Genomic DNA, 20,970 nt, shown 5'->3' with positions numbered 1-20,970 from the left:
GGAGGTGGGGAAGGAGGGTTGAATGAGAGAAGAGGAGAATGAGCACGATCATGAGCATACTGCTTCTTCTCTGTGAAAGGGTCTTGCAGGGTGAGGTCTCAGTAGTGTTGGACCAGATACCCTTTGCTGTGCGTTACTCCCGGTGCTGTACAAACATTGGGTTGGCCTCCCCCCAGGTGGCCGGGCTCCCCACTCCTGCTCCGTGAGCTGGTCCCCTGTCTCCCCACCAAGGTGGGCTGGCCTCCGCCAGGCGAGCTGGCTTCTTGCTGCTTGTAGTTCACAGTCTGTTGCTTAGATTTTCACACTGTGACCCTGAGATATGCAGGGGCTGCTGGAGAGGGGTGTCTTCTCATGAGAGGAGTGGCTATATTTTTCTATCTTCTGCATGTTAGCCCTCCGTGTGAGATTTTGTTTGGGGGAGAAATAAGGACTCCTCCGCCAAAACAACTGCAACACGATTATAAAAATAACCAAACGTTTACAAATCACAAGTCTGCGGGAGCTCTGTGGTAATGTGAGACTCCTTGAAAGTTTTGTTCCTCATGAGGACTAAGATTACTTTCTAGGTTTTAACATTTAGATTTAGTGGTGGATTTCTTTTCTCTTCCCTTCCCTTGTTTTTTGTTTTTGTTTTTGTTTTTGTTTTTGTTTTTGTTTTTGTTTTTGTGGAATGACTTTCATCTTCCTGAGCAGTTGTGAGGAAGCCAGGTTCTGTTTTAGTTTGAAGCTGTGAAGGGGCGTGGAGTGTCCTCCTACAAGGACACAACTGTGTTTCCTGTTCTTTCCTGTGTTGTCTCCCCCACCCCATCCTTCTCTGCTTTGTTCTCTTCCCTTTCTTTTCCTCTTTTCCAATCCGTGCATACCCTGAATTGTCAGAGCCTGGCCACCAGTAGTAGTGGGGTCAGGGTCAGTTGAGTTTAGGTATGCTAGTTCTTTTTTTTCCCCTCCTCACACTCCAGAACAAAAGCCAGGTGTTTAGGTCCCGGAATCTTCAGGACATTGTGTGACTCTGTGTCCACAGCCACCTGCTCACTTGCCTCTGCCAGGAGGGGGAGGGTGTTTGTGTTTGGGGTTCCCATGTCATTAGGGACCAGGTTTCTACCATACAACCTCTTTTGACCCTGACCTACTTTATCCCTAAATACAAGACCACAGAAATGAAAATGTTGTGTATTTACCTATTGTAGTTCTTTCCTTTAATTATTATATGTGACCTATCCTTTTTAGTGCTAAGTGCAAAGTGTTTAGCAGTGCACAGAGAATTAAATTACCTCTCCTTTCTCCAGTTCCCTGTGTTGACTCATGTGGCTGTTACCAAGGATAAAATATGAGTGGGCAAAATGGTCTTACCTCGTCCCATTACCTGAAATTATATACTAAAGCTTGTATCTCCATGATACTGAGAGTACTTACTGCCTGCCCTTGTTTAATAAAACTCTTATGTCTGCTGTCGGAAAAGAAAGAAAGAAGCACATTGTGAATAAATGTCATGAGAAGCAGTTTTTCTCTCGCTCACTTATGAAGGAAAAGTCTGTGTGAAAAAAGTTGATAAAAGAGCCTTTAAGTGTTTTTTAATTATTCTTATATTCACAATATACTTTGATCTCACTCACTTAAGAAGGAAAAGTCTGTGTGAAAAAAGTTGATGAAAGAGCCTTTAAGTGTTTTTTAATTATTCCTGTATTCACAATATAATTTGAAGTGTGAATACTTTTAGTTAAAATTGAAGTGTCATAGGAATCTGAATCCAGCAATAAATGCTATAATTTTTAACACAGAATCTTTTAAAATTAAGAAATACTTAAAAAGAATTTTAAAAAAGGGGAGAGGGAGGATTATTTGGAAGTTGGGGTGGAGAGATTGAAGGAAACACCTGTATTTATCTGATGGGATAAATAATAGTAATCCTAAATAATAGGATTTATTTATATAATAGTATTTATTTATTGATTTATTTAAACCTAGTTCCTGTATTTTCTTTTTATGCTTCTGCTACATATTCGGTGTTTGATATTCTCTTTTTAAGCTTTTAAATTACAAACATTATTGAGCTCAAAATCACCCAACCAGATGACTCTTGCTTCATCTTTTGAGCTTCTCAGCACAGAAAACATTGTGTTTAAGATAGGAACTCCTTGGATGGTCCCGGACAGTTAAACCACCTCTCAGTGATGCAGAGTTCACAGACACATAGCATTTGAAGCTCAGTAGGGATCTTACAGCCTGAAATCCAATGCCACATTTTAGATATCAGGAACTCAAGCAGTGGTGTGCTTGTAAATATTTAGCAACCAGCTCCCTGGGGGAAAAGCCCTGCTTTGTAGTGTTTGATGATTTCCATGGTGTAAATATTCCCACCATGGCTGATTTCAGGCTAACATGTCTCTGAATGCAGTGTTGAAAAGAGAACGCGCAGTAGCACACCATTATACAGAATTTCCACTAGTCACGTAATGTAGATGTAAATAACCTCAAGAGCACACAGAAGATCGGAAGTTATAGTAGAACAGGAAGTGAAGAGTTTTGAATATTTGTTACCTTTTAAAAATGTATTTTACTTAATTGTAAGTTTTTGTAATTTAATTACAAAACTAATGGCTGTGCTTAACAACCATCTTGCAGAATTTCTTAAAATTTAACAATCAATTTTGTAAGCCAGTTTGAGTCAGTTCCAGAACACTACTGAATTTGAAGCCTATGGAGACCCGGGATGGAGCCAGGACTAGTATCACGTTCTTTCTCTTCACTCTGGACAACAAATCCAGGGAACCAGAGACAGATAATTCATAGTATAATTACAAGATAATGGATTCTGATCTTCAGCTGTGATCCATACAAAGGGTCACTAAGTGATTTCAGATGATACTCTGAAAACACTAGATCAGTATTTTATAGTGGCCCAGAAGTTTAAGGAAATTTTGTTGAATGTCACCAAGAAGTGTATTCAAAGAAAAGAGAGAATATTATAGTCAAATCTTGGTCAACATTATTGTGCATTGCAAACCAGAGCACTTTAAAAAGATCTAATGGGGTGGAGAAGATTCAGAGGAGGACAGGGAAGGGATTGAGGTAGTCGTTGAAGCAACAAAGAGATTGTAATAACAGACCAGACTAAAAAGATTCGGATGTGTGCTTAGAAGTGCTAAGGCAGCACAGAAGTGTTAAGGCAGTCCAAACCCATAGAATCAGGAAGGGGGTTTATGGTGTCCTCAGCCCTGTTTTCTAGGGTCATTCCTGGAATGAAGTGGGAGATGAATTTTGATAATTGAAAGAAAAGACTAATTGTATATATAAAAGTGTTTGTAGTGAGAGATGAATGGGAATATCTCTTAAATTTTTTCTTTAATGTTTATTTTTGAGAGAGAGAGAGACAGAGAAAGACAGAGAGAGACAGAGCATGAGGGGGGGAGGGGCAGAGAGAGAGGGAGACACAGAATCGGAAGCAGGCTCCAGGCTCCGAGCTGTCAGCACAGAGCCCAATGCGGGGTTTGAACTCACGAACCGTGAGACCATGACCTGAGCCAAAGTCCGACGCTTAACTGACACAGCCACCAGGTGCCCCAGGAATATCTCTTTAATAGGTTTAGATATATTTATGGATGCCTGACATGTAATGGAGTATAAGCTTTTTTTTAAAAAAAATGTTTATTTATTTTGAGAGAGAGAGAGAGAATGAGAGTGAGAGAGAGAGCAAGCCCATATGAGCCAGGGAGGGGCAGAGAGAGAGGGAGAGAATCCCAAGCAGGCTCCATGCTGTCAGCACAGAGCCTGATGTGAGACTCGATCTCAGGAACTGTGAGCCGAAATCAAGAGTTGGACGCTTAACCAACTGAGTCACCCAGGCGCCCCGGAGTATGAGTTTTTTTGAAGGCAGAGACCTCTTCCTTATTCCTGACTGTGTCATCACTAGTTAGTACCTTGCAGTTTTATGCCACAGAAGGATAGGATTTGATGTTCACAGCAGACCGCTCTGGCTGCTATGCAGAAGAGGGGCAGGAGTAGGAGAAAGGAAACTGCAAGGAGGCTGCTATGTAGCCGTCTGGGTGAGCTGTCTTAGTGACTGGGACAAGATGAGTGTGGTTGAAGTTGAGAAGAGGAAGGTTCCAAATAGAGTTTGCACGTAGGAGTGATAGGAATTGCTCATGGTTTGGGTGGGGGTGGATGGCAGCTGAGGGAACTTCCTTCCTTGCCTCTTAATGAATTCTAGGGCCACCCAGGGGAAAATACTCTGCATGAAGTTCAGCTAATTGTGTGGGATCTTAGTGATGTAGAATACAAACCTAAATTGAAAAAAAACCCATTAAAACCATTCAGTGGCTTTTATTATATTCAGAGTTGGGCATTCATCGCCACTATCTCATTGTAGAATATTTTCATTAGCCCGCAGCCATCACCCCTCAACCTGTCATCCCTCCCAGCCTCTGGCAATTACTAATCTACTTTCTGTCTCTGTGGAACTGCCTGTTCTGGACGTTTCATATAAATGGAATCATACGATGTACATAGTTCTTTGTGGCTGGCCTTTTTTAAACCTTACATATATTTTCAAGATTCACTCATGTTGTAGCATGTATCAGGACTTCATTCTTTTTCATTGTTGAATTTCCGTTGTGTAGACATATGATATTTTATTTATCCACTTATCATTAACAGGCATTTGGGTTGTTTCTGCTTTTTGGATGTTATAAATAATACTTCTGTGACATATGTGTACAATAGTCTTTGTATGGGTACATATTTTCATTTATCTAGAATACATACCTAGGAGTTGAATGCTAGGTTATATGGTAACTCTGTTTAACCATCTGATGCCTAGGTATATTCAACCATTTGAGGAGCTGCCAAACTGTTTGCCAAAGTGGCTGTACCATTTTACATTCCCACCAGAATATGTTTTTAAAGACAGCTAGAGATAGTTTTTATAGCATTAAGTAAATGGCAAATGTGGTGATAAGGCATATGTCCAGGATCATAACGGTTTGGGAGAAAGCAGAGAATTTGCATCCCCTTCCCCTGTGGTCAGTTGGTGCCAAGCTGGACATCACAGATTTGCTCATGATGTCGACTGATCTGGCACAGAGACACCTAGGCCTGTCCCCATCCAGGGTCACATTTGCACCAGATTAAGAAATGGAGCCGTGCTGCTTGCATTCCATTCAAATGCCCTTGACCACATGCCATTGTGTGATGAGTTGAGGATATTGGATATCTGGGTGTATATTTGTTAGGAGGAAAACACACCAGTTGGGTAAATCCTAGGCATTCCTGTAGCTAATGTCACTCTTGTAAATTGTTTGCCATATACTTTTCACTCAGCTTGCTAAGAAACCGTTAAATCTGACTCCTGTGCTTGGGTTTACAAACTGGATTTGGTTTCTTGCTATCTTGTGTCATTATCAATAATATTGCACACGCCAGGTTAGGGATTAAACCTAGCTAGATTCATGGAGAAAGTGCTGGAATTAGCTAACTAGGATCTTGCTTTTATGGCAACTGCTGTTTGAATTTTCTTGGATTAGCCTGTATTTATTAATAAAGTTTTAAATTTGTTTTCTAGAAGTTGATGTTCTCTCAAACTGTTTTTACATATGATACCTGGGTTTGTCTTACAGGTAACAATTGCTTGTGATGCAGTTCTCAGCTCAAAATCTCCATATAGAAAGCAGGACCCAGACACATGGGAAAATGAATTGCCAGTATCCAAATATGCCAATAACCTTACCCAGTTGGACAATGGAGTCAGGATTCCTCCAAGGTGAGTATCAGCTAGTGAAATGGAACTTTACCCCTTAAAACTGGGCAAAGGAATATTTACTTTTCTACCTTTTCTCTGAATTAGCAGTTACACATATTTTTACCAGATGCCTTTGATTAAAAATAAGCTCAAAATTCTTTCCAAAAATATCTTTACCTTTGTGGATTCTGAACATGTCGAGCCCATACCCCTGAGCCCATCCCACCCCTAGGTTTCCAGTGGCAGGTACCTGCAACTCTTTGCTTGAAGGCTTTCTCTGGCTGCTTGAGGCTAGGTAGGCCTGGCCATGTGTCAGTTAGAAATGCCACAGAGTTGGGCGCCTGGGTGGCTCAGATTGTTAAGCATCCGACTTCGGCTCAGGTCATGATCTTGTGGTTTGTGGGTATGAGCCCCATGTCAGGCTCTGTGCTGACAGCTCAGAGCCTAGAGCCTGCTTTGGATTCTGTGTCTCCCTGTCTCTCTGCCCCTCCCCTGCTCATGCTCTGTCTCTGTCTCTCTCAAAAATGAACATTAAAAAAAATTAAAAAAATTAAAAAGAAATGCCACGGAGTTAATGTTCCTTCCTATCCTCCTGGAACAGCCCTCAAACCCTCAACCGGTGGCTGTGGAGTGGATGGATAAATACCCTGGACCCTTACCCCTTGAGTGGGCCTATCTCCTGGAGTTCCCCAACTGGACTGAGCCCCAGTTGCCCATGATGGTCATCTTGTTGACATGCCTGGACTGACTTCCTGACCTTTCCAGTCTTATGTTCTTACAGTGCTTCTTGGGATCACCTCCTAAACAGGCTATTTACATTCAGATCTTTGTTTCAGAGTCTGCTTCTAGGGGACCCCAACTTATAAAAGTCTTTGGTTGTCTCATTTTTGGCTGGAATGTTCTTTGGTCTACATTAGCATCTCCTATCAGGTCTGTTGTGTTTCAGAGGCAGGTACTGGAGACAAAGAGTGGATGGATTAGGAGGGTGTCTAGTCTTGTTGAATCCTGCCTGTACTGAATTCCCATTCTGTGTGGTCTTAGGGGAAGACAGACTACTTCTGGGCCTCAGTTTCTCCCTTTGACAATGGGGCTGGTAATACTGATTCGGAAGGGTGTTTATTAGAATTAGGTGATCAGACTTCTGGAGAATTAGGTGATCAAACTTCTGGAAGGTACCTAGCACATACCCGACACTTAACCTTCAGTGAAGTTGACATTCTTTCTACTTAATACAGATTTACTGTGTAGTAGCATTTGTTTAAACTAGTTTTACTAAGTGTGGCTAATGCTTTAGAACTTTATATGTTTATATACATGGGATCCTTAGTATCTTAGATTTACGTATTATTTATTAGTGTCCCTCACGTCGGAATTTTAAGGAAATGACCTCCCCTCCCAACCTCAGGTTCTATGTCAGTTTTCTAAGGTAAAAGCCATTGTGGAGGCAGACAGGGTACTGATTGGTCCTGCTGCTCTGAGAGGGGTGACATTAATATTTTGAAGGGAGAAAAGGAGGAAAGAAGCACTGGTTTCTGTTGTCCACTGACCGTTTTCTGTGACCCCCAGCTTGAGACACTCTGTTTTCTTAGATGTTAATTTTCTAACTATGCTCTGAGTTCTGGCCATACCAACTGCTCTTCAATGACTTTTTCAGTGGTTGGAAGTGTGCCAGGTGTGACCTTCGGGAAAACCTCTGGTTGAATCTGACCGATGGCTCCGTGCTGTGTGGGAAATGGTTCTTCGACAGCTCCGGGGGCAATGGCCATGCACTGGAGCATTACAGAGACATGGGCTACCCTCTGGCTGTGAAACTGGGAACCATCACTCCTGACGGGGCAGGTGAGTGTGCCTTTACTGACCTGGGGAACTTGCAGTGGCTCCGTCTGCATTTAACCAGTGCCTTCATTCCCAGGGTGGAGGGTGGAGGGTGGAGGCCATGACACAGCTCACGTTTGAATCTTGATTCTGCTTCGTACTAGCTGTGAGGTCTTGGGCAAGTTTTCAAATACTTCTCAGCTTTAAGTTCCTCATCTTGAGGATGATCAGGGCATCTCCCTCATAGGGGAGGGAGGCTAATGTGTATAAAGTGTTTAGCCCAGTTCATACAGTAAGGCCTTAATAAAGGTTAGTTGCTACTGTTCACTCTTATTATTATCTTTTTTGTATATCTCTTGGTTAAGAGGACAGGGGTAGGAACCAAGACCTGTGAAGTGAACAGGGATAATCAAACCACAGTAGAGGAAGCCCTAGAATTCATTAGGGGTTAGTATCGTTTCAGGAACAAATGGGTTCATTATGGAGAAGAGGGGTTTTAAAGGCTGTTGTGTGACAGCAGCTGGCAACAAAAGGTTGGATTTGGTTCCTGCTTGTACTGTCAGCTTCAGAGTTGGCTGTCTTTATGCTCTCACACTGTATGCTCTCAAGTGTTACTTTTTGGCTACGTTTGTTTAGTTAATTCCATCTACCATTTTGTGATGGAAAAGGGAAATCATATCAGGATCAATAACAAGAAACTTAAATACTGAGCAATGGCCACAAGAATCCATCATGTAAGTGTCATTGAAAACGTTTACTAAGCATAGATCTGGACCAACAGCTAGGTCAGTCTTCTTCATCTTTCCAAGCTTTAGTCTCTGTTTCTTCTTCATTTTAAGGTAAGATGATTTTTTTTAAGAGACGTACAAAGACATTTGTCTTTTCTTCTGTTCTCTTTCTAGGACTGAGTTAGCCTGCTTCAGAGTTTATTGGTTAGGGTGTTTTCACCAAATGTGGCATACTTCTTGTCTACCATGCCTTTTCCATCAAACAGGTTTTGTTTTTCATTTGTTTTATAATTGAGGGCTGACAGTTTAGTCATGTCAAGACCTTTTGATTCACATTTTGGATTATTTTCCTGCTTCCACAGTTAGTGGACTAATGTTTAACTCATTAGAGATAAGTAGCTGCAAAAGTCCCAATTCCTGGTCCCAAACCTTCCTCCCGCAAATGGATAAACCTCTCCACAAGCCAGGTTGAATCCTAAGAGTTCTAGGATCTGAAGAAGAAATTCAGGACGTGAAGTTGGGTTGGGGGTTACAGCAAGTTTCTTACAGGTCTTCCCTATGTTGAATGACTGCTGTATGAGGCAACCATCATTGTTCTTTTAGGGGGCTACAGAGGGAAGGGTTTATAATGTAGGAATTCTAATGGGAAAAATTGCAAGGGGAGAATAATTTGGATGTGTCTTCTTTCTATGTTGTTTTTTGTAGTGCTTTGATAAGACCAGTTATTAGAAGTCCAGTTCTTGGAACAACCTAAGACTACAGCTATTTGTATACGTGGCTTAGTTCTCAAATTTCAGTTGTTTGAGGGCAGAGCTCTGTCTTACTCATCTTTGGGTTCTATATGAAATCTTATGCATGGTATGCCCAAATACTTTTGTTAAATAAACCAACTGGTATGTAAGTATTTAAATAATTAAATTCTATTTAAATGTATGCAAATAATAAAGGCAGGGGTTAATTCTGTTCTCTGTGCATCTTTAATTTTCCAGAAGCCTTTTTTCCAGCATGACACTTACTTTCAAACTATGATTTAGAGTACATCTAAAGCTGTTTTTCTTACAGCTTGAGGAAGGAATGTTTTATATTTGCCCCTTGATTATACAAGAAGCAGATATTTAGTGTAACATATTTAGAAAACAGAAAAGCTTAGAGAAGTAAATAAAAATTACTAGTAATACCATTTGGCAAATCACTTCTAACAATTTGGGTATTTCCTTTTAGTTTTTTTCCATGTTTTAAGGCCTTGATAAATTCTTTCTTTAAAATTTTTTAATTAACATTTTTAAAAATTTTATCTATTTGGGAGAGAGCATGAGTGCACAAGTCGGGGAGAGGCAGAGAGAGAGGGAAGAGAGCGAGAATTCCAAGTAGGCTCAGTGCTGCCAGTGCAGAGCCAGATGCGGGGCTCACGCTCATGAACTGTGAGATCATGACCTGAGCCAAGATCAAGAGTTAGAAGCTTAACTGACTCAGCCACCCAGGTGCCCCAAGGCCTTGATCAATTCTTACACAACATTCAACAGCACCCTCAACCCCTGCCCCACATTTTTACAAAAATGGAATCATAGTGTATAAAATTTTATTGCTTATTTTCCTCTATTTAACATTAAATTTGTATATATTCCATGTTATTAAATATTCTTCAATAAATGTTCTATGATAGTTCCATTAATTATTTCACTATTCTCCTATGAGTTGTTACAATTTTTTTGCTATTCTGATGAGTATCCTTACATATATGGAAATCTTTGGATGTTTGTCTAATGATATATTTAGGATAAATTCTTAGGGACAAGGATTGATCCTTTTACATTTTCAATTGCTGAATTTCTTTTAAACAGTCATAGTAATTTACTTCTCAGCAGTGTATGAGAATACTCATTTTAGCCAATCTTTGACAACTTTCAGTATTCACAATTTCTTTTAAATGTTTATTTATTTTTGAGAGAGAGAGAGCAAGCAGGAGAGGGGCAGACAGAGAGGAGGACAGAGGATCCCAAGCAGGCTCTGCGCTGACAGCTGAGAGCCTGTCATGGGGCTTGAACTCATGAACTGTGAGATCGTGACCTGAGCTGAAGTCAGACGCTTAACCAACTGAGCCACCCAGGTGCCCCAAGTATTCACAACTTTTAAAAACCTTTGCTAATCTTGTATCTTGTTTTCTTTTGCATTACTAGTAAGGCTAAACATTTTTCATAGTAATTTTGGCCATTTGTAGTTCTATTTGTGAATTTTGTTGGTTGATTTTCTAGTAGTGTATGTGTAGGTGTTCCTTACTTGTTTAAAAAAACTCTTTAGCTACTAAGAATATTAATTCATTATCTGCCATAGTTAAGTGCTTTTTTTGGTTTTGTTTCGTTTGTTTTTTTAAAATGTTTGAGAGAGAATGCGTGCCTGCACGTGCAAGTGGTGGAGGGGCAGAGAGAGAGAGAGAGAGAGAGAGAGAGAGAGAATTCCAAGCAGGCTCTGTGCTGTCAGCACAGAGCCCTACTCGGGACTCAATGTCACTAACTGGGAGATGATGACCTGGGCCCAAATCAAGAGTTAGACGCTTAACTGACTGAGGCACATGGGTTCCCCTGTTTTTTTTCATAGAGGAGGGACAACTTTCAGGGTTTTTCCTCTCATGTAATTGAGAACATTTGAATAAGTACTTCTGTTTCTATCATAGAAGGCATGACAACCAGCGATGTAGATCATACAGCTTGTGATGAGGGTTCTTGAATTGATTCACCTGCAATAATGTTCACTTTTTGAAGAAAGATCAGGGTTTGATTTCTGCTTGCCTTATGCAGTGTTGCACAATGATTATTTTTAGTCTAATTATCATATTAGTTTACGGATGTATCAATTTTATTTTAGTTTCTTTTAAGTCTGTTTAATAGATTGCTAACCATAACTCACTTATTTTAAAGTCAAATAAGTTAATGAAAACATACCTGAAGTTTGCCTTAATGTCTGATGATGAGCCTTGTGGACATTGAGGCCTAGGAGGGTATGGTGCCCCCTGTCTAGGGTGGCCATCTCCTGGTGAAGTTACCACTGCCAAGGGTCCCATTTCCATATTCGCTGGGTTTACCCAGGCTAATTCAACTCACAAGAAAGTGTTTATTTTTTAGTTTATAGTGAGAATCACAACTGCCTGTAAGTGGGATGTTTATGTTGGCTTGACCAGTACATTCCTTCCCTGTGGGGAGCTGACTTATATTTAGAATATTGCTTAGTGCACATGGAATCCAAGCAGGTTGTGGACTCAAGTATTTAATGGCAGTGTGATCTGATCATCTGGTTTCCTTCTCCCCAATAAGGATGTACCTGTTCAGTGAGAAACTCCTACTCACCTTGAGGTCACAACTTAGAATTAGTTCTTCCAAGAAGCCTGGACCATGCAGGCTAGGCCATTGTGGTGGCATGGGTAATAAAAATGGGCCCCGTATTAAATTCCATTCTGGGTTTCCATGGGTACAGCGACAAACCAAGAAAACAGATCACCATACAAACAAACAAATAAAAAACTTTCCTCTATGGGAGGAGACATTGATTTGGCAAAGCAAGGATGAGGTTCTTGGTAGGAAGGGACTGAGGAAGGACAGAGGCAGGAGAGGGTGTTTTGTTCTTCTATTGTGAAACTAGTTTACTTAAGAAGAAGCTATAATGCCTTGGTGGCTGCAGGAGAAGCTTCTGGAGATGCCCACAGCAGCTGTGAAATAGCCTGTCCCACCAACCCCTGTGCCAACTCAGTATATCTCAAGATGGTCTTTCCTGAGTCCATTTCACATTTTTTTTTCTATGACTACATGTCACATGCCATTTATAAATTCTTCATGATTGCCAAAAGGGTCACAGTTCCTTTTTAGATTTCTTATATGTTACTCACAGAACTGTTTTTATCATTGTGGTAAAAAATAACTATCATGTCTGACCAAATCATGTCACATCTTTGGAGCAGTTAATGACTGGAGGTAGGAAACATTAATTTCTCATTATGGCATGAGCCTAAAAAGAACTATAGAGTGCTGTGTGGTGTTCACTTATTTCAAAATCCTAAGCCAATGCCATCAGTTCAGTTCTGGCAATTTCATTATTTTCTAATAAAGTTCAAATAATTAGAGTCTTAAACTCTTTAAGTCTTCAAAACTGTTTCATTAGTTAATAATAACCAAAGTGAAAGTGCCTAGGGAATGTCATTTTCACCTCCCAGCTAGTATTTGAGTGGTATTTTTTTGTTACTTGCCATAGATTAAAAAATATTATTTATATATTTGTTTCAAATTATTAGTTTAAAGATTTTTGTTGGTGTTTTTAGTATTTAAACTTTTGGGGAAGTATTTTTTTGTTTGTTTGTTTGTTTCTTTTGAGGGGGATGTTTTTCTTGATTGGGCTGGGGATTTTGTCCTTTGTTTTGCTTTTGAGAACACGGAGTTGTACTAAAGAAAGAATATAAATGAAGGCTGCCTACCTACAAGTTAAAATGGGTCCCTAGAGGAAGAGGAATAGCAGAGAAAGCTATACAACATTTAATCTATTAATAATAAAAAGACTGAATTCCTTTGGTGGCCATGAGTCTCCACATGGGTCAGAAGGTTACCATAGTTTCTGTGTGTGTGTGTGTGTGTGTGTGTGTGTGTGTGTGTGTGTGTGTGTATTTATTCTCCCTGTGATGTTCCAAAGAGGAGGAACCTCTTTGGACAGTCTATCTTTTCCTGTCCTAGAGAATGCTATCTTTTTAAAAAAATTTTTTTAATGTTTGTTTATTTTTGAGATAGGGACAGAGTACGAGTGGGGGAGGGAAAGAGAGAGGGAGACACAGAATCCAAAGCAGGCTCCAGGCTCTGAGCTGTCAGCACAGAGCCTGACATGGGACTCGAACCCATGAACCGTGACATCATGGCCTGAGCCGAAGTTGGATGCTTAAATGACTGAGCCACCCAGGCACCCCAAGAAATTGTGATTTTTGACTCTTCATTCCTGTTAAGGGCTTGCGATGATGCTTCACCAAGTCTCTGAGTCTCCTGAGAGATCTAAGGAAATAGAATGGCACAGAGAAAAAAGTACTGGGGGGGGGTCAGGATTCCTGGGTTCTGAGCCGCCTGTGGGGTTTGAGGCCAATTATTTAACCATATGAGCCTCTTTTCCTCACCTGCAAAATGGGCCTGAAGATATCTGTTCCCTCTCCCACAATTGCACTGCTGTGTCAGGACACCGAAGACAGTAGTTTGGAAAGCTTTGGGGGTTATTTGCCAAGAAGGCCAAGATGCTAATCCCTCAGGCTCTGGTGCCCAGGGACCGGGCCTGGGGTGGCTGGAACCTCCTGAGTTACCCTGCTGTGCCACATGCATCCTCATTTTCTGTGTGTGCTATGAGGTTGACGCATTTGGGAAGTACTGAACAGTTTTCACTAAATCACTCACCAGCCATGTGGGGTGTGGACACTAACATTGGAAAGAAGGGATGAAGGGGCAGGTGGGAGGTGGAAGTTGGTGAGCTGGTAGGTCTGAGACCATAGAGGATTCCACAGGCAGAATTTTGTTTTGTTTTGGACTTAAAACCTCACCCCAGCCATTCAGCTGCTCCCCAGGGCCTGTGCGTTCCCTTTGTTCCCTCCCAGCCTCCCCCTGCCGTGGCAATCAATTGTTAGGCATTTACATCTGTTTAATTTCAATTATTTTAACTTTAGATGCTGCTTTTTAATTTTTTTGTTTCAGAAATCCTTTTTTTATTTTATCATTTTTTAATTAATTTTTTAATGTTTGTTTATTTTTGAGAGAGAGACCGAGAGCGAGTGGGGGAGGGGCAGAGAGAGAGGGAGATGGAAAAATATGAAGCAGGCTTCAGGCTCTGAGCTATCAGCACAGAGCCCCATGCGGGCTCGAACTCACGAACTGTGAGATCGTGACCTGAGCTGAAGTCGGACACTTAACCGACTGAGCCACCCAGGTGCCCCAGAAATCCTTTTTAAAAAATTACTTCCTGAAATGTCAAAAGACTTGATATATGTCAAAAGACTTGATATATGGGAATAATTACAAAATCTATCTCTTTATTATGTGCCTTGTTTATCATCTTTCCTTTCTCCACTTGAGTGTAAACTCAGGAGGGGTTTCTCTTGACTTTATTCATTGATATGTCCAAGCCTGGTGCATAGAGGGAGCTCAATAAATATATGTTGAATATTGAACAACTTGGTTAAAAATCTCATTCCTTGTTTTCTCCTCACCCTCTAGATGTTTATTCTTTTCAAGAAGAGGAACCTGTTTTGGATCCTCATTTGGCCAAGCACTTAGCGCATTTTGGAATTGATATGCTTCATATGCACGGGGTAAGAAGGTCGACTTTGTCTGTGCTCCCTCCTTGCAGGGAGGGAACCATTTGGTTTATTTAATATGTAATTCCTGTAACAGGAATCTTGCTTCTATAGGTTTTCAGTTTTAATGTGTGCATTTACTTCTTGGATTTAATTCATTAGCATTTTCTTTTGGTTACCAGCTTAGAATATTTTTTTAATGGTATAATAAAAGTGGCACCTCCTCAAGTACCATTTGTTTTAGTTGGAGTTTACTTGCAAAATTTCTGTCTCCTCTGATGGAGAGTTGCATGAATCACTCCTTGTTCACTGAAGCGAGAAGGTACGGGAAGATGACCTTTAAAATGATCTGTGACCGACATCACTTTAATTAATTTCAGGAAGGGAAGCAGAGCTCGGGGGTGGAAAGAACAAGCCAACATACTGTTGATGGGAAAAGCTTTGCTTCATTTAATATTGTGTTTTCTAGCCGATATCATGCCTATGTAATGTTTGTCCCTGTGAGGAGCTGTTTGAGTGTGCGTGCTCTGTTGTGGCCCTTTCTTCCCAGCCCACCTCCCTGTCCTCGGGCTCTCCTCCCCTGTCTCCTCATCCTCATTCATGTCACCTTCTAGTTTACGTTCTGTGCTCTTCTTAAACCCCCCTCTTATTTCAGGGCACTCCTAAGGCACATGATTTTCCTTCACTTTCCTCTCCAGCTTTCTTGCCTTTCTGTTTGCGGTATTGTGTTGTCTCTTCCCTTGAAGTCACTCCACTTGCTTCTTTCTTTCAGTTCCTATTTGCCTTTCTTCCTCCTCTTATCTCCTTTCCTCAGTCTCTTTCATTTAAAAATTTTTTAAGTTTATTTATTTTTGAGAGAGAGCATGAGCATGGGTGCGGGAGGGGGAGAGAGAGAGGGAGAGAGAGAGAATCCCAAGCAGGCTCAGCAGTGTCAGCACGGAGCCTGATACGGAGCTTGAACTCATGAACTGTGAGATTATGACCTGAGCTGAAATCAAGAGTCAGACGCTTAACTGACTGAGCCACTCAGGTGCCTCCCTCTTTCATTTTTTAATCTTTTAAAGATGTGTTTCTTTTTTACTGTGGAGAGACGTACATAACATAAAATTTACCATTTTAACTGTTTTTAAGCACGTGGTTCTGTGGCATTGAGCGCGTTGACATTTTTGTGCAGCTATTACTACCTCAGTCTCTTTAATTAGGTTATTTTTCTGCTTAGCTGGAGAATAAAGGGACAGAAACATCCACTGCTGTTAGAAATAATTCTTGGGACATGATCTTTGGGTGATAATTACAAGTAAGGTTGGTTTCCTTCATTGACTTTGCCCCAGACAGAGAATGGGCTTCGAGACAATGACATCAAGCCGCGTGTCAGCGAGTGGGAAGTGATCCAGGAGACGGGGACGAAGCTGAAGCCCATGTATGGCCCCGGGTACACGGGTCTCAAGAACCTGGGCAACAGCTGCTATCTCAGTTCGGTCATGCAGGCCATCTTCAGCATCCCAGAATTCCAGAGAGCGTAAGTGTCCCCTTGCAGACCTGTGCGCACAGCGCTGCCCTTCGTCCACTCCACGTCCAGTCCACTCCATGTCCAGTCCACTCAGCATGTGCCGGGGACCCTGTCTTCCTCAGCTGCAGGACATTTCACCACATCCTCATGGTGTGACTTCTTGCACTGAAGCTGGGTGAGAACACTTGTCAAGTGTGACGGGAATCAGGTGAGATTAGGAGAGCTTTGTAACTGAGAAACTCACAGGGGTTTGTCATATTAATAATGGCTTCCATTTTTAGACCATCAATCACCCTCTATGCCAAGAAAATATTAATCATCAATCTTCATGGAAGCCTGCCACATTCCTTCCTATAGATGCTCTAGGAGAGATTCAGTGATCGGTTTGATCAGTGTTGCCCTCCTGGTGAGTGGAGTTTCTTGGCGGATTTAAGCTTTTCGTTTTTTTGCTACTCAGAATGTGGTTCACAGACTGGCACTGGTCCTTGGACTGCTGGATAGGGATCTGTGATAACTATGGAAATTGAGTGAGGATTTAGAAGTTTTTGTAGCAATTTGACATTGTCATGCTTTATGAGAGGTGTTTCATTTTTTTCTTTTATTATATTTTTTAAAGGAGTCACCTGTATGAGTTGAAATAAAACAGCTGGCCCTTCACCATAGATAATTGGGAGGCACTGATGTAGGGTGCTTCCTAACTGTGTGTGTATGGGGCTGCCTTCTTCCTCCCACATGGAGGGGGAGAGCAGCTGTGTCTGTGGCCCTTTTTTTCCCTAGGCTGGGCTTAGATGGGTCGCTGCACAGACTGGGAGTGTGGCTGTGCACTCGTGGGCAGCCACTGCCTAAAGTTTAGAACATTATCTTTGGGGTGCCTGGGTGACTCAGTTCCTTAAGCATCTGACTTTGGCTGAGGTCATGATGTCATAGCTCGTGAGTTCAAGCCCCACATTGGGCTCTCAGTGCACAGAGCCTATTTTGGATCGTCTAACTCCCACTCCCCCCCCACCAAATAATTAAACATTATAAAAATTAAAGAAAAAGAAAATTATCTCTAGTGTATTCCAGAGCGGGTAGGTTTCTACCGTGGTTCAAGTATGGAAGAGGACACATGTGCTTACAGATGGAGGGGTAGGCAGCACACTAGGAACAGCACAGGGCAATTTTTTACTCACGTAGAGTTGAAATGCTAATTGCTTTAATGGTGGTTAATCAAAAGTGTATCAAATATCCTTTTCTTTCCTCTCTTGGTATTTGAATTCTCATTCCTCTTGCTGTTTTCTGGCTTTGGAAATTTGTGGTTAGTTTGCATGTCTAGTTTTCCTTTTCACATCCAGCCAATGAGGAGTGGTTCTGCTCTGCTCAGCAGTGTGTTGGGTGCAGGGGTTCAGTGGTAAACAAAAGGACACGGTGCCTGGCCCCACTTGGGCAAACAGACACTGAATAAATAAATGATCAGAAGAGCAGCTGCATGGTTATAAACATAGTAAGTTCCACGGAGGAAAAGGGGAAGAGGTGATCAGGGAGGATCTCTTTGAAGAAAGGACATGCAAAGGGGCACACACCTTGACCCATATGCAGGAGGAGTGGGGCGGAGGGTTTTAGAGGAAGAGCAAGTTTGAAGCTCTGAGATGGGAAAACCTTTTCAAAGTTATGTATCACACGTCGTATTATTTTCACAAATTTTTGCCATTGTCTCCTACTTGTATTGTTATTTGGGGGCAGTATAACTTCGTCTTATGTGTCTCATGGTCCAGGATTTTTAAAAAAAATATTAAAGGAAAGACCTTATGGTAGGTGTTGTATAATCACTATTTCTTTTAAACTAGAATGGAGGAAACTTGTGTTCTTTGGTTACAAAATCCAACATTTTCAGTGCTTTATAGTCTATAGTTTTTGAAAATGCTTTCTACCCTCCAAAGTTTGATGAACGGTTTTATCTTTCTGATTTTTTTTTCTTTAATGAAAAAATGTACCTCACATCTGTGTTTTGGATTTAAGATTCAAATCTCGGGGCGCCTGGGTGGCGCAGTCGGTTGAGCGTCCGACTTCAGCCAGGTCACGATCTCGCGGTCCGTGAGTTCGAGCCCCGCGTCAGGCTCTGGGCTGATGGCTCGGAGCCTGGAGCCTGTTTCCGATTCTGTGTCTCCCTCTCTCTCTGCCCCTCCCCCGTTCATGCTCTGTCTCTCTCTGTCCCAAAAAAAAATAAATAAAAAACGTTGAAAAAAAAAAATAAAAAAAAAAAATAAGATTCAAATCTCTCAGCTCAGTGTTGTTTCAAGAGTTTTAGAATTTGATATTACTGAATATTTAATTTTCTGATTTCTGCACATTTACTGTATATATTTGAACATGAGCAATCTATTCATACTCATCCTCAGTCTGCTCATTCTTTTACCAAGTGTCAGTTGATTGAAATACTTGCTTTTCTGACTCCTTTCTCCCCAGCGGGACTAACTCAGTGGGGTTAGATTCAGGGGACAGTGTCTCCATTTTGTAAGTAGAAAGAGTGTCTCACAGAGAGATTAAATGCCTTACGTACAACCACAGTGTAATTTAGAAATGTCAGCCTGACTCCTCGATACTCTTTCTGCCACCAGAACCCAGTTTACATTTCAGAATACTTCTGATGAGGATCCAGTCTAAGTAACCTGGTGTAGTGTACAAACTGAATGAGAGCTAAGATGGATTATCAGATAGCAAAACTGTTTTTCCTTTGAGAACTGCTAGATTGCAAACTAAAGGTATAATACGTATTTTAAAAAGTATCCAGCATTGCTTCTGTGTTTTAACTTAATTTTGTTGTAAATGAAGAATATTTCTCATCGATTAGAAAAGTAATATAAATTACTAGCAAAATGGGCTTTTCTGACATCAAAGATTTGCCACCTTTAATTTTTTATTCTTCTCCACCAATCTTGCCTGAAAGCATAAGCCTTTTCACTAATGTTCATCTTCATATCATGTTCGAGATATGATAAAGACTGGTTTGTAGGAGAGCTGATGAATTCATCATGTTGTGTTTTAACAATTCCTCAGTACAGTCTCTGGCTGTGGACAGTTTTGTTCCAAAGTTTGGTTGATCTCTTATTTGGCTCTTGGTCGACTGAAAATTTCTAGATGGAATTGTTGCCCTAGTGACACATCCAAAAACCATCTGAATGGGACTGTCCCAGAGAAGTGGGCTCTGTTAATTTTGGCATAGGTACATAATATGGGGAATAAATTCTGAGTTTGTAGACAGCAGGTGCCTACAAGTGTCCAGTAGTTGGGGGATCTGATTAGAAGTCATTGCTGACTATTATTTGTCATGGTTCTCTGCTAGGGCTTTATTATAGTAATGCCTTTTATGTTGGTTTGTAGGTAGTCAGTTATGGAAATTGGTTATACGGTTACATAATATAAATGTATTCAACACTTTTTTAAATTAAAAATGTTTTTATTTGAGAGAGAGAGAGCATGATTGAGGGATTGGGATAGGGAAAGGGAGAGAGAGAATCCTAAAGAGGCTGCATGCTGGGTGTGGAGCCTGATGCGGGGTGGATCCCATCACCCTGGGATCATGACCTGAGGAAAACCAAGAGTCAGATGCCCAATCAACTGAGCCACCTAGGCGCCCCCCACAAATATTTTATGAGTGCCTTTTACATGTCAGATGCTATTCTAGTTCTGGAGATGCAGTGATTCAGATCATGTATCTGCCTTCATGGAGATTATACTCTCGTATATAATCTCTAGAGAGATGATAAACAGGGAGATAAATAAATTATAGAATTGCAAATACTGAAGCATGCCAAGAAGAAAGTCAGCCAGGGTCAGGTGATAGGGAATTAGGAGGGGTGGAGAGGTGCCTTTTAAACAGACCTGAGATGGAGCAAGGGTCTGTGGAGAGAACATTCCGGGAAAGAGAGCAGATGGCATGACCTTGAAGCAGGTGTGAGCTTGGCATGTCCTGGCAAAGAAGGGCATGTGGCTGGTGTGTTGTGGTCTAGGGGAGAGGGATGGGAATGAGGTCAGAGAAGTGGGCAGAGCAGAGTGCATGAAGTGCCAGTGAAAGGGATCTGCTTCTAGATTCTTCTTTCTAGAGCTTTCACACTCAGAGAGTTAAAGCTTGAAAATGGAAAGATGAACAGCACAGAACAGAGGGTATGAAATAGGAAGTGAACTTGAGAAGTGAATGATTGTATAGTGAGATTAGCTGTGGGTGGTGGAAGTTGGCGCTGCTCTGTCAATGTAAACTGGTCAGAAGGACGGGTTGGGGACTGCTCAAGGGATCACAGATAGGGCAGGTACTTCCAGGAAACTGGTTCAGAGCATAGGTTTGGAGCCAGGCTGCCTGGGTGCACTCTGGGCTTCATCACTCCTTCCTTGGGTGACTTTGGAAGCATCCTGATTTCTTATCTCTCCAATGGGTAACAATAACCATCCCTTCCTCATATGGTTTTCATGAAGACCCAACCAGGTTATATAGAGACCCCTTAAGGGATAGTAGTTGTTACTCCTGTCATCATCATTATTCATCTTGATATGATTGGGATAATTTCCAGCCTTACCATTCGTTTTTGAGATGGCAGTTGTGATGGCATTAGCCGGTGGTTTCTGACTCTGGCTACATGTTATAGTCATTTGGGGGACTTTGAAAAGATTGCAAAGCCCAAGCCTCAGTCTCAGGCAACAACATCAGAACGTCTGGGAGTGACCCTGGCTTTGGTATTTTTTTGAGAAACTTTTTAGGTGATTCTAACTTGCACCCAGGGTTGAGACCCACTGATAGAAGCACAATGGAAGGCCATGAAGATAGCTGTAAAGGTAAGATTTCAGGAAAAGTTTTCTTTGGGTGGATGAGTTAACTTTGATAGAAAGACAAGAAGGTCTTAGCTAG

The 20,970-nt window shown here is 41.4% G+C and overlaps 1 protein-coding gene across 1 annotated transcript in view; it reads left to right on the top strand.

Moving 5' to 3' along the window:
- USP13 (ubiquitin specific peptidase 13) overlaps positions 1 to 20,970 on the top strand; it is a 116,304-nt gene that overhangs the window by 44,199 nt on the left and 51,135 nt on the right. Inside the window, exons 5-8 of the mRNA XM_049629553.1 lie at positions 5,613 to 5,755; positions 7,389 to 7,573; positions 14,502 to 14,596; positions 15,913 to 16,100. Of these exons, the coding sequence (XP_049485510.1) occupies positions 5,613 to 5,755; positions 7,389 to 7,573; positions 14,502 to 14,596; positions 15,913 to 16,100 (611 nt within the window). The remainder of the gene's footprint in view (positions 1 to 5,612; positions 5,756 to 7,388; positions 7,574 to 14,501; positions 14,597 to 15,912; positions 16,101 to 20,970) is intronic.

The sequence above is a fragment of the Panthera uncia genome, chromosome C2 (genome assembly GCF_023721935.1).
Source record: "Panthera uncia isolate 11264 chromosome C2, Puncia_PCG_1.0, whole genome shotgun sequence".
Lineage (NCBI taxonomy): Eukaryota > Metazoa > Chordata > Mammalia > Carnivora > Felidae > Panthera > Panthera uncia.
This window is presented reverse-complemented; position numbering and strand designations above follow the sequence as displayed.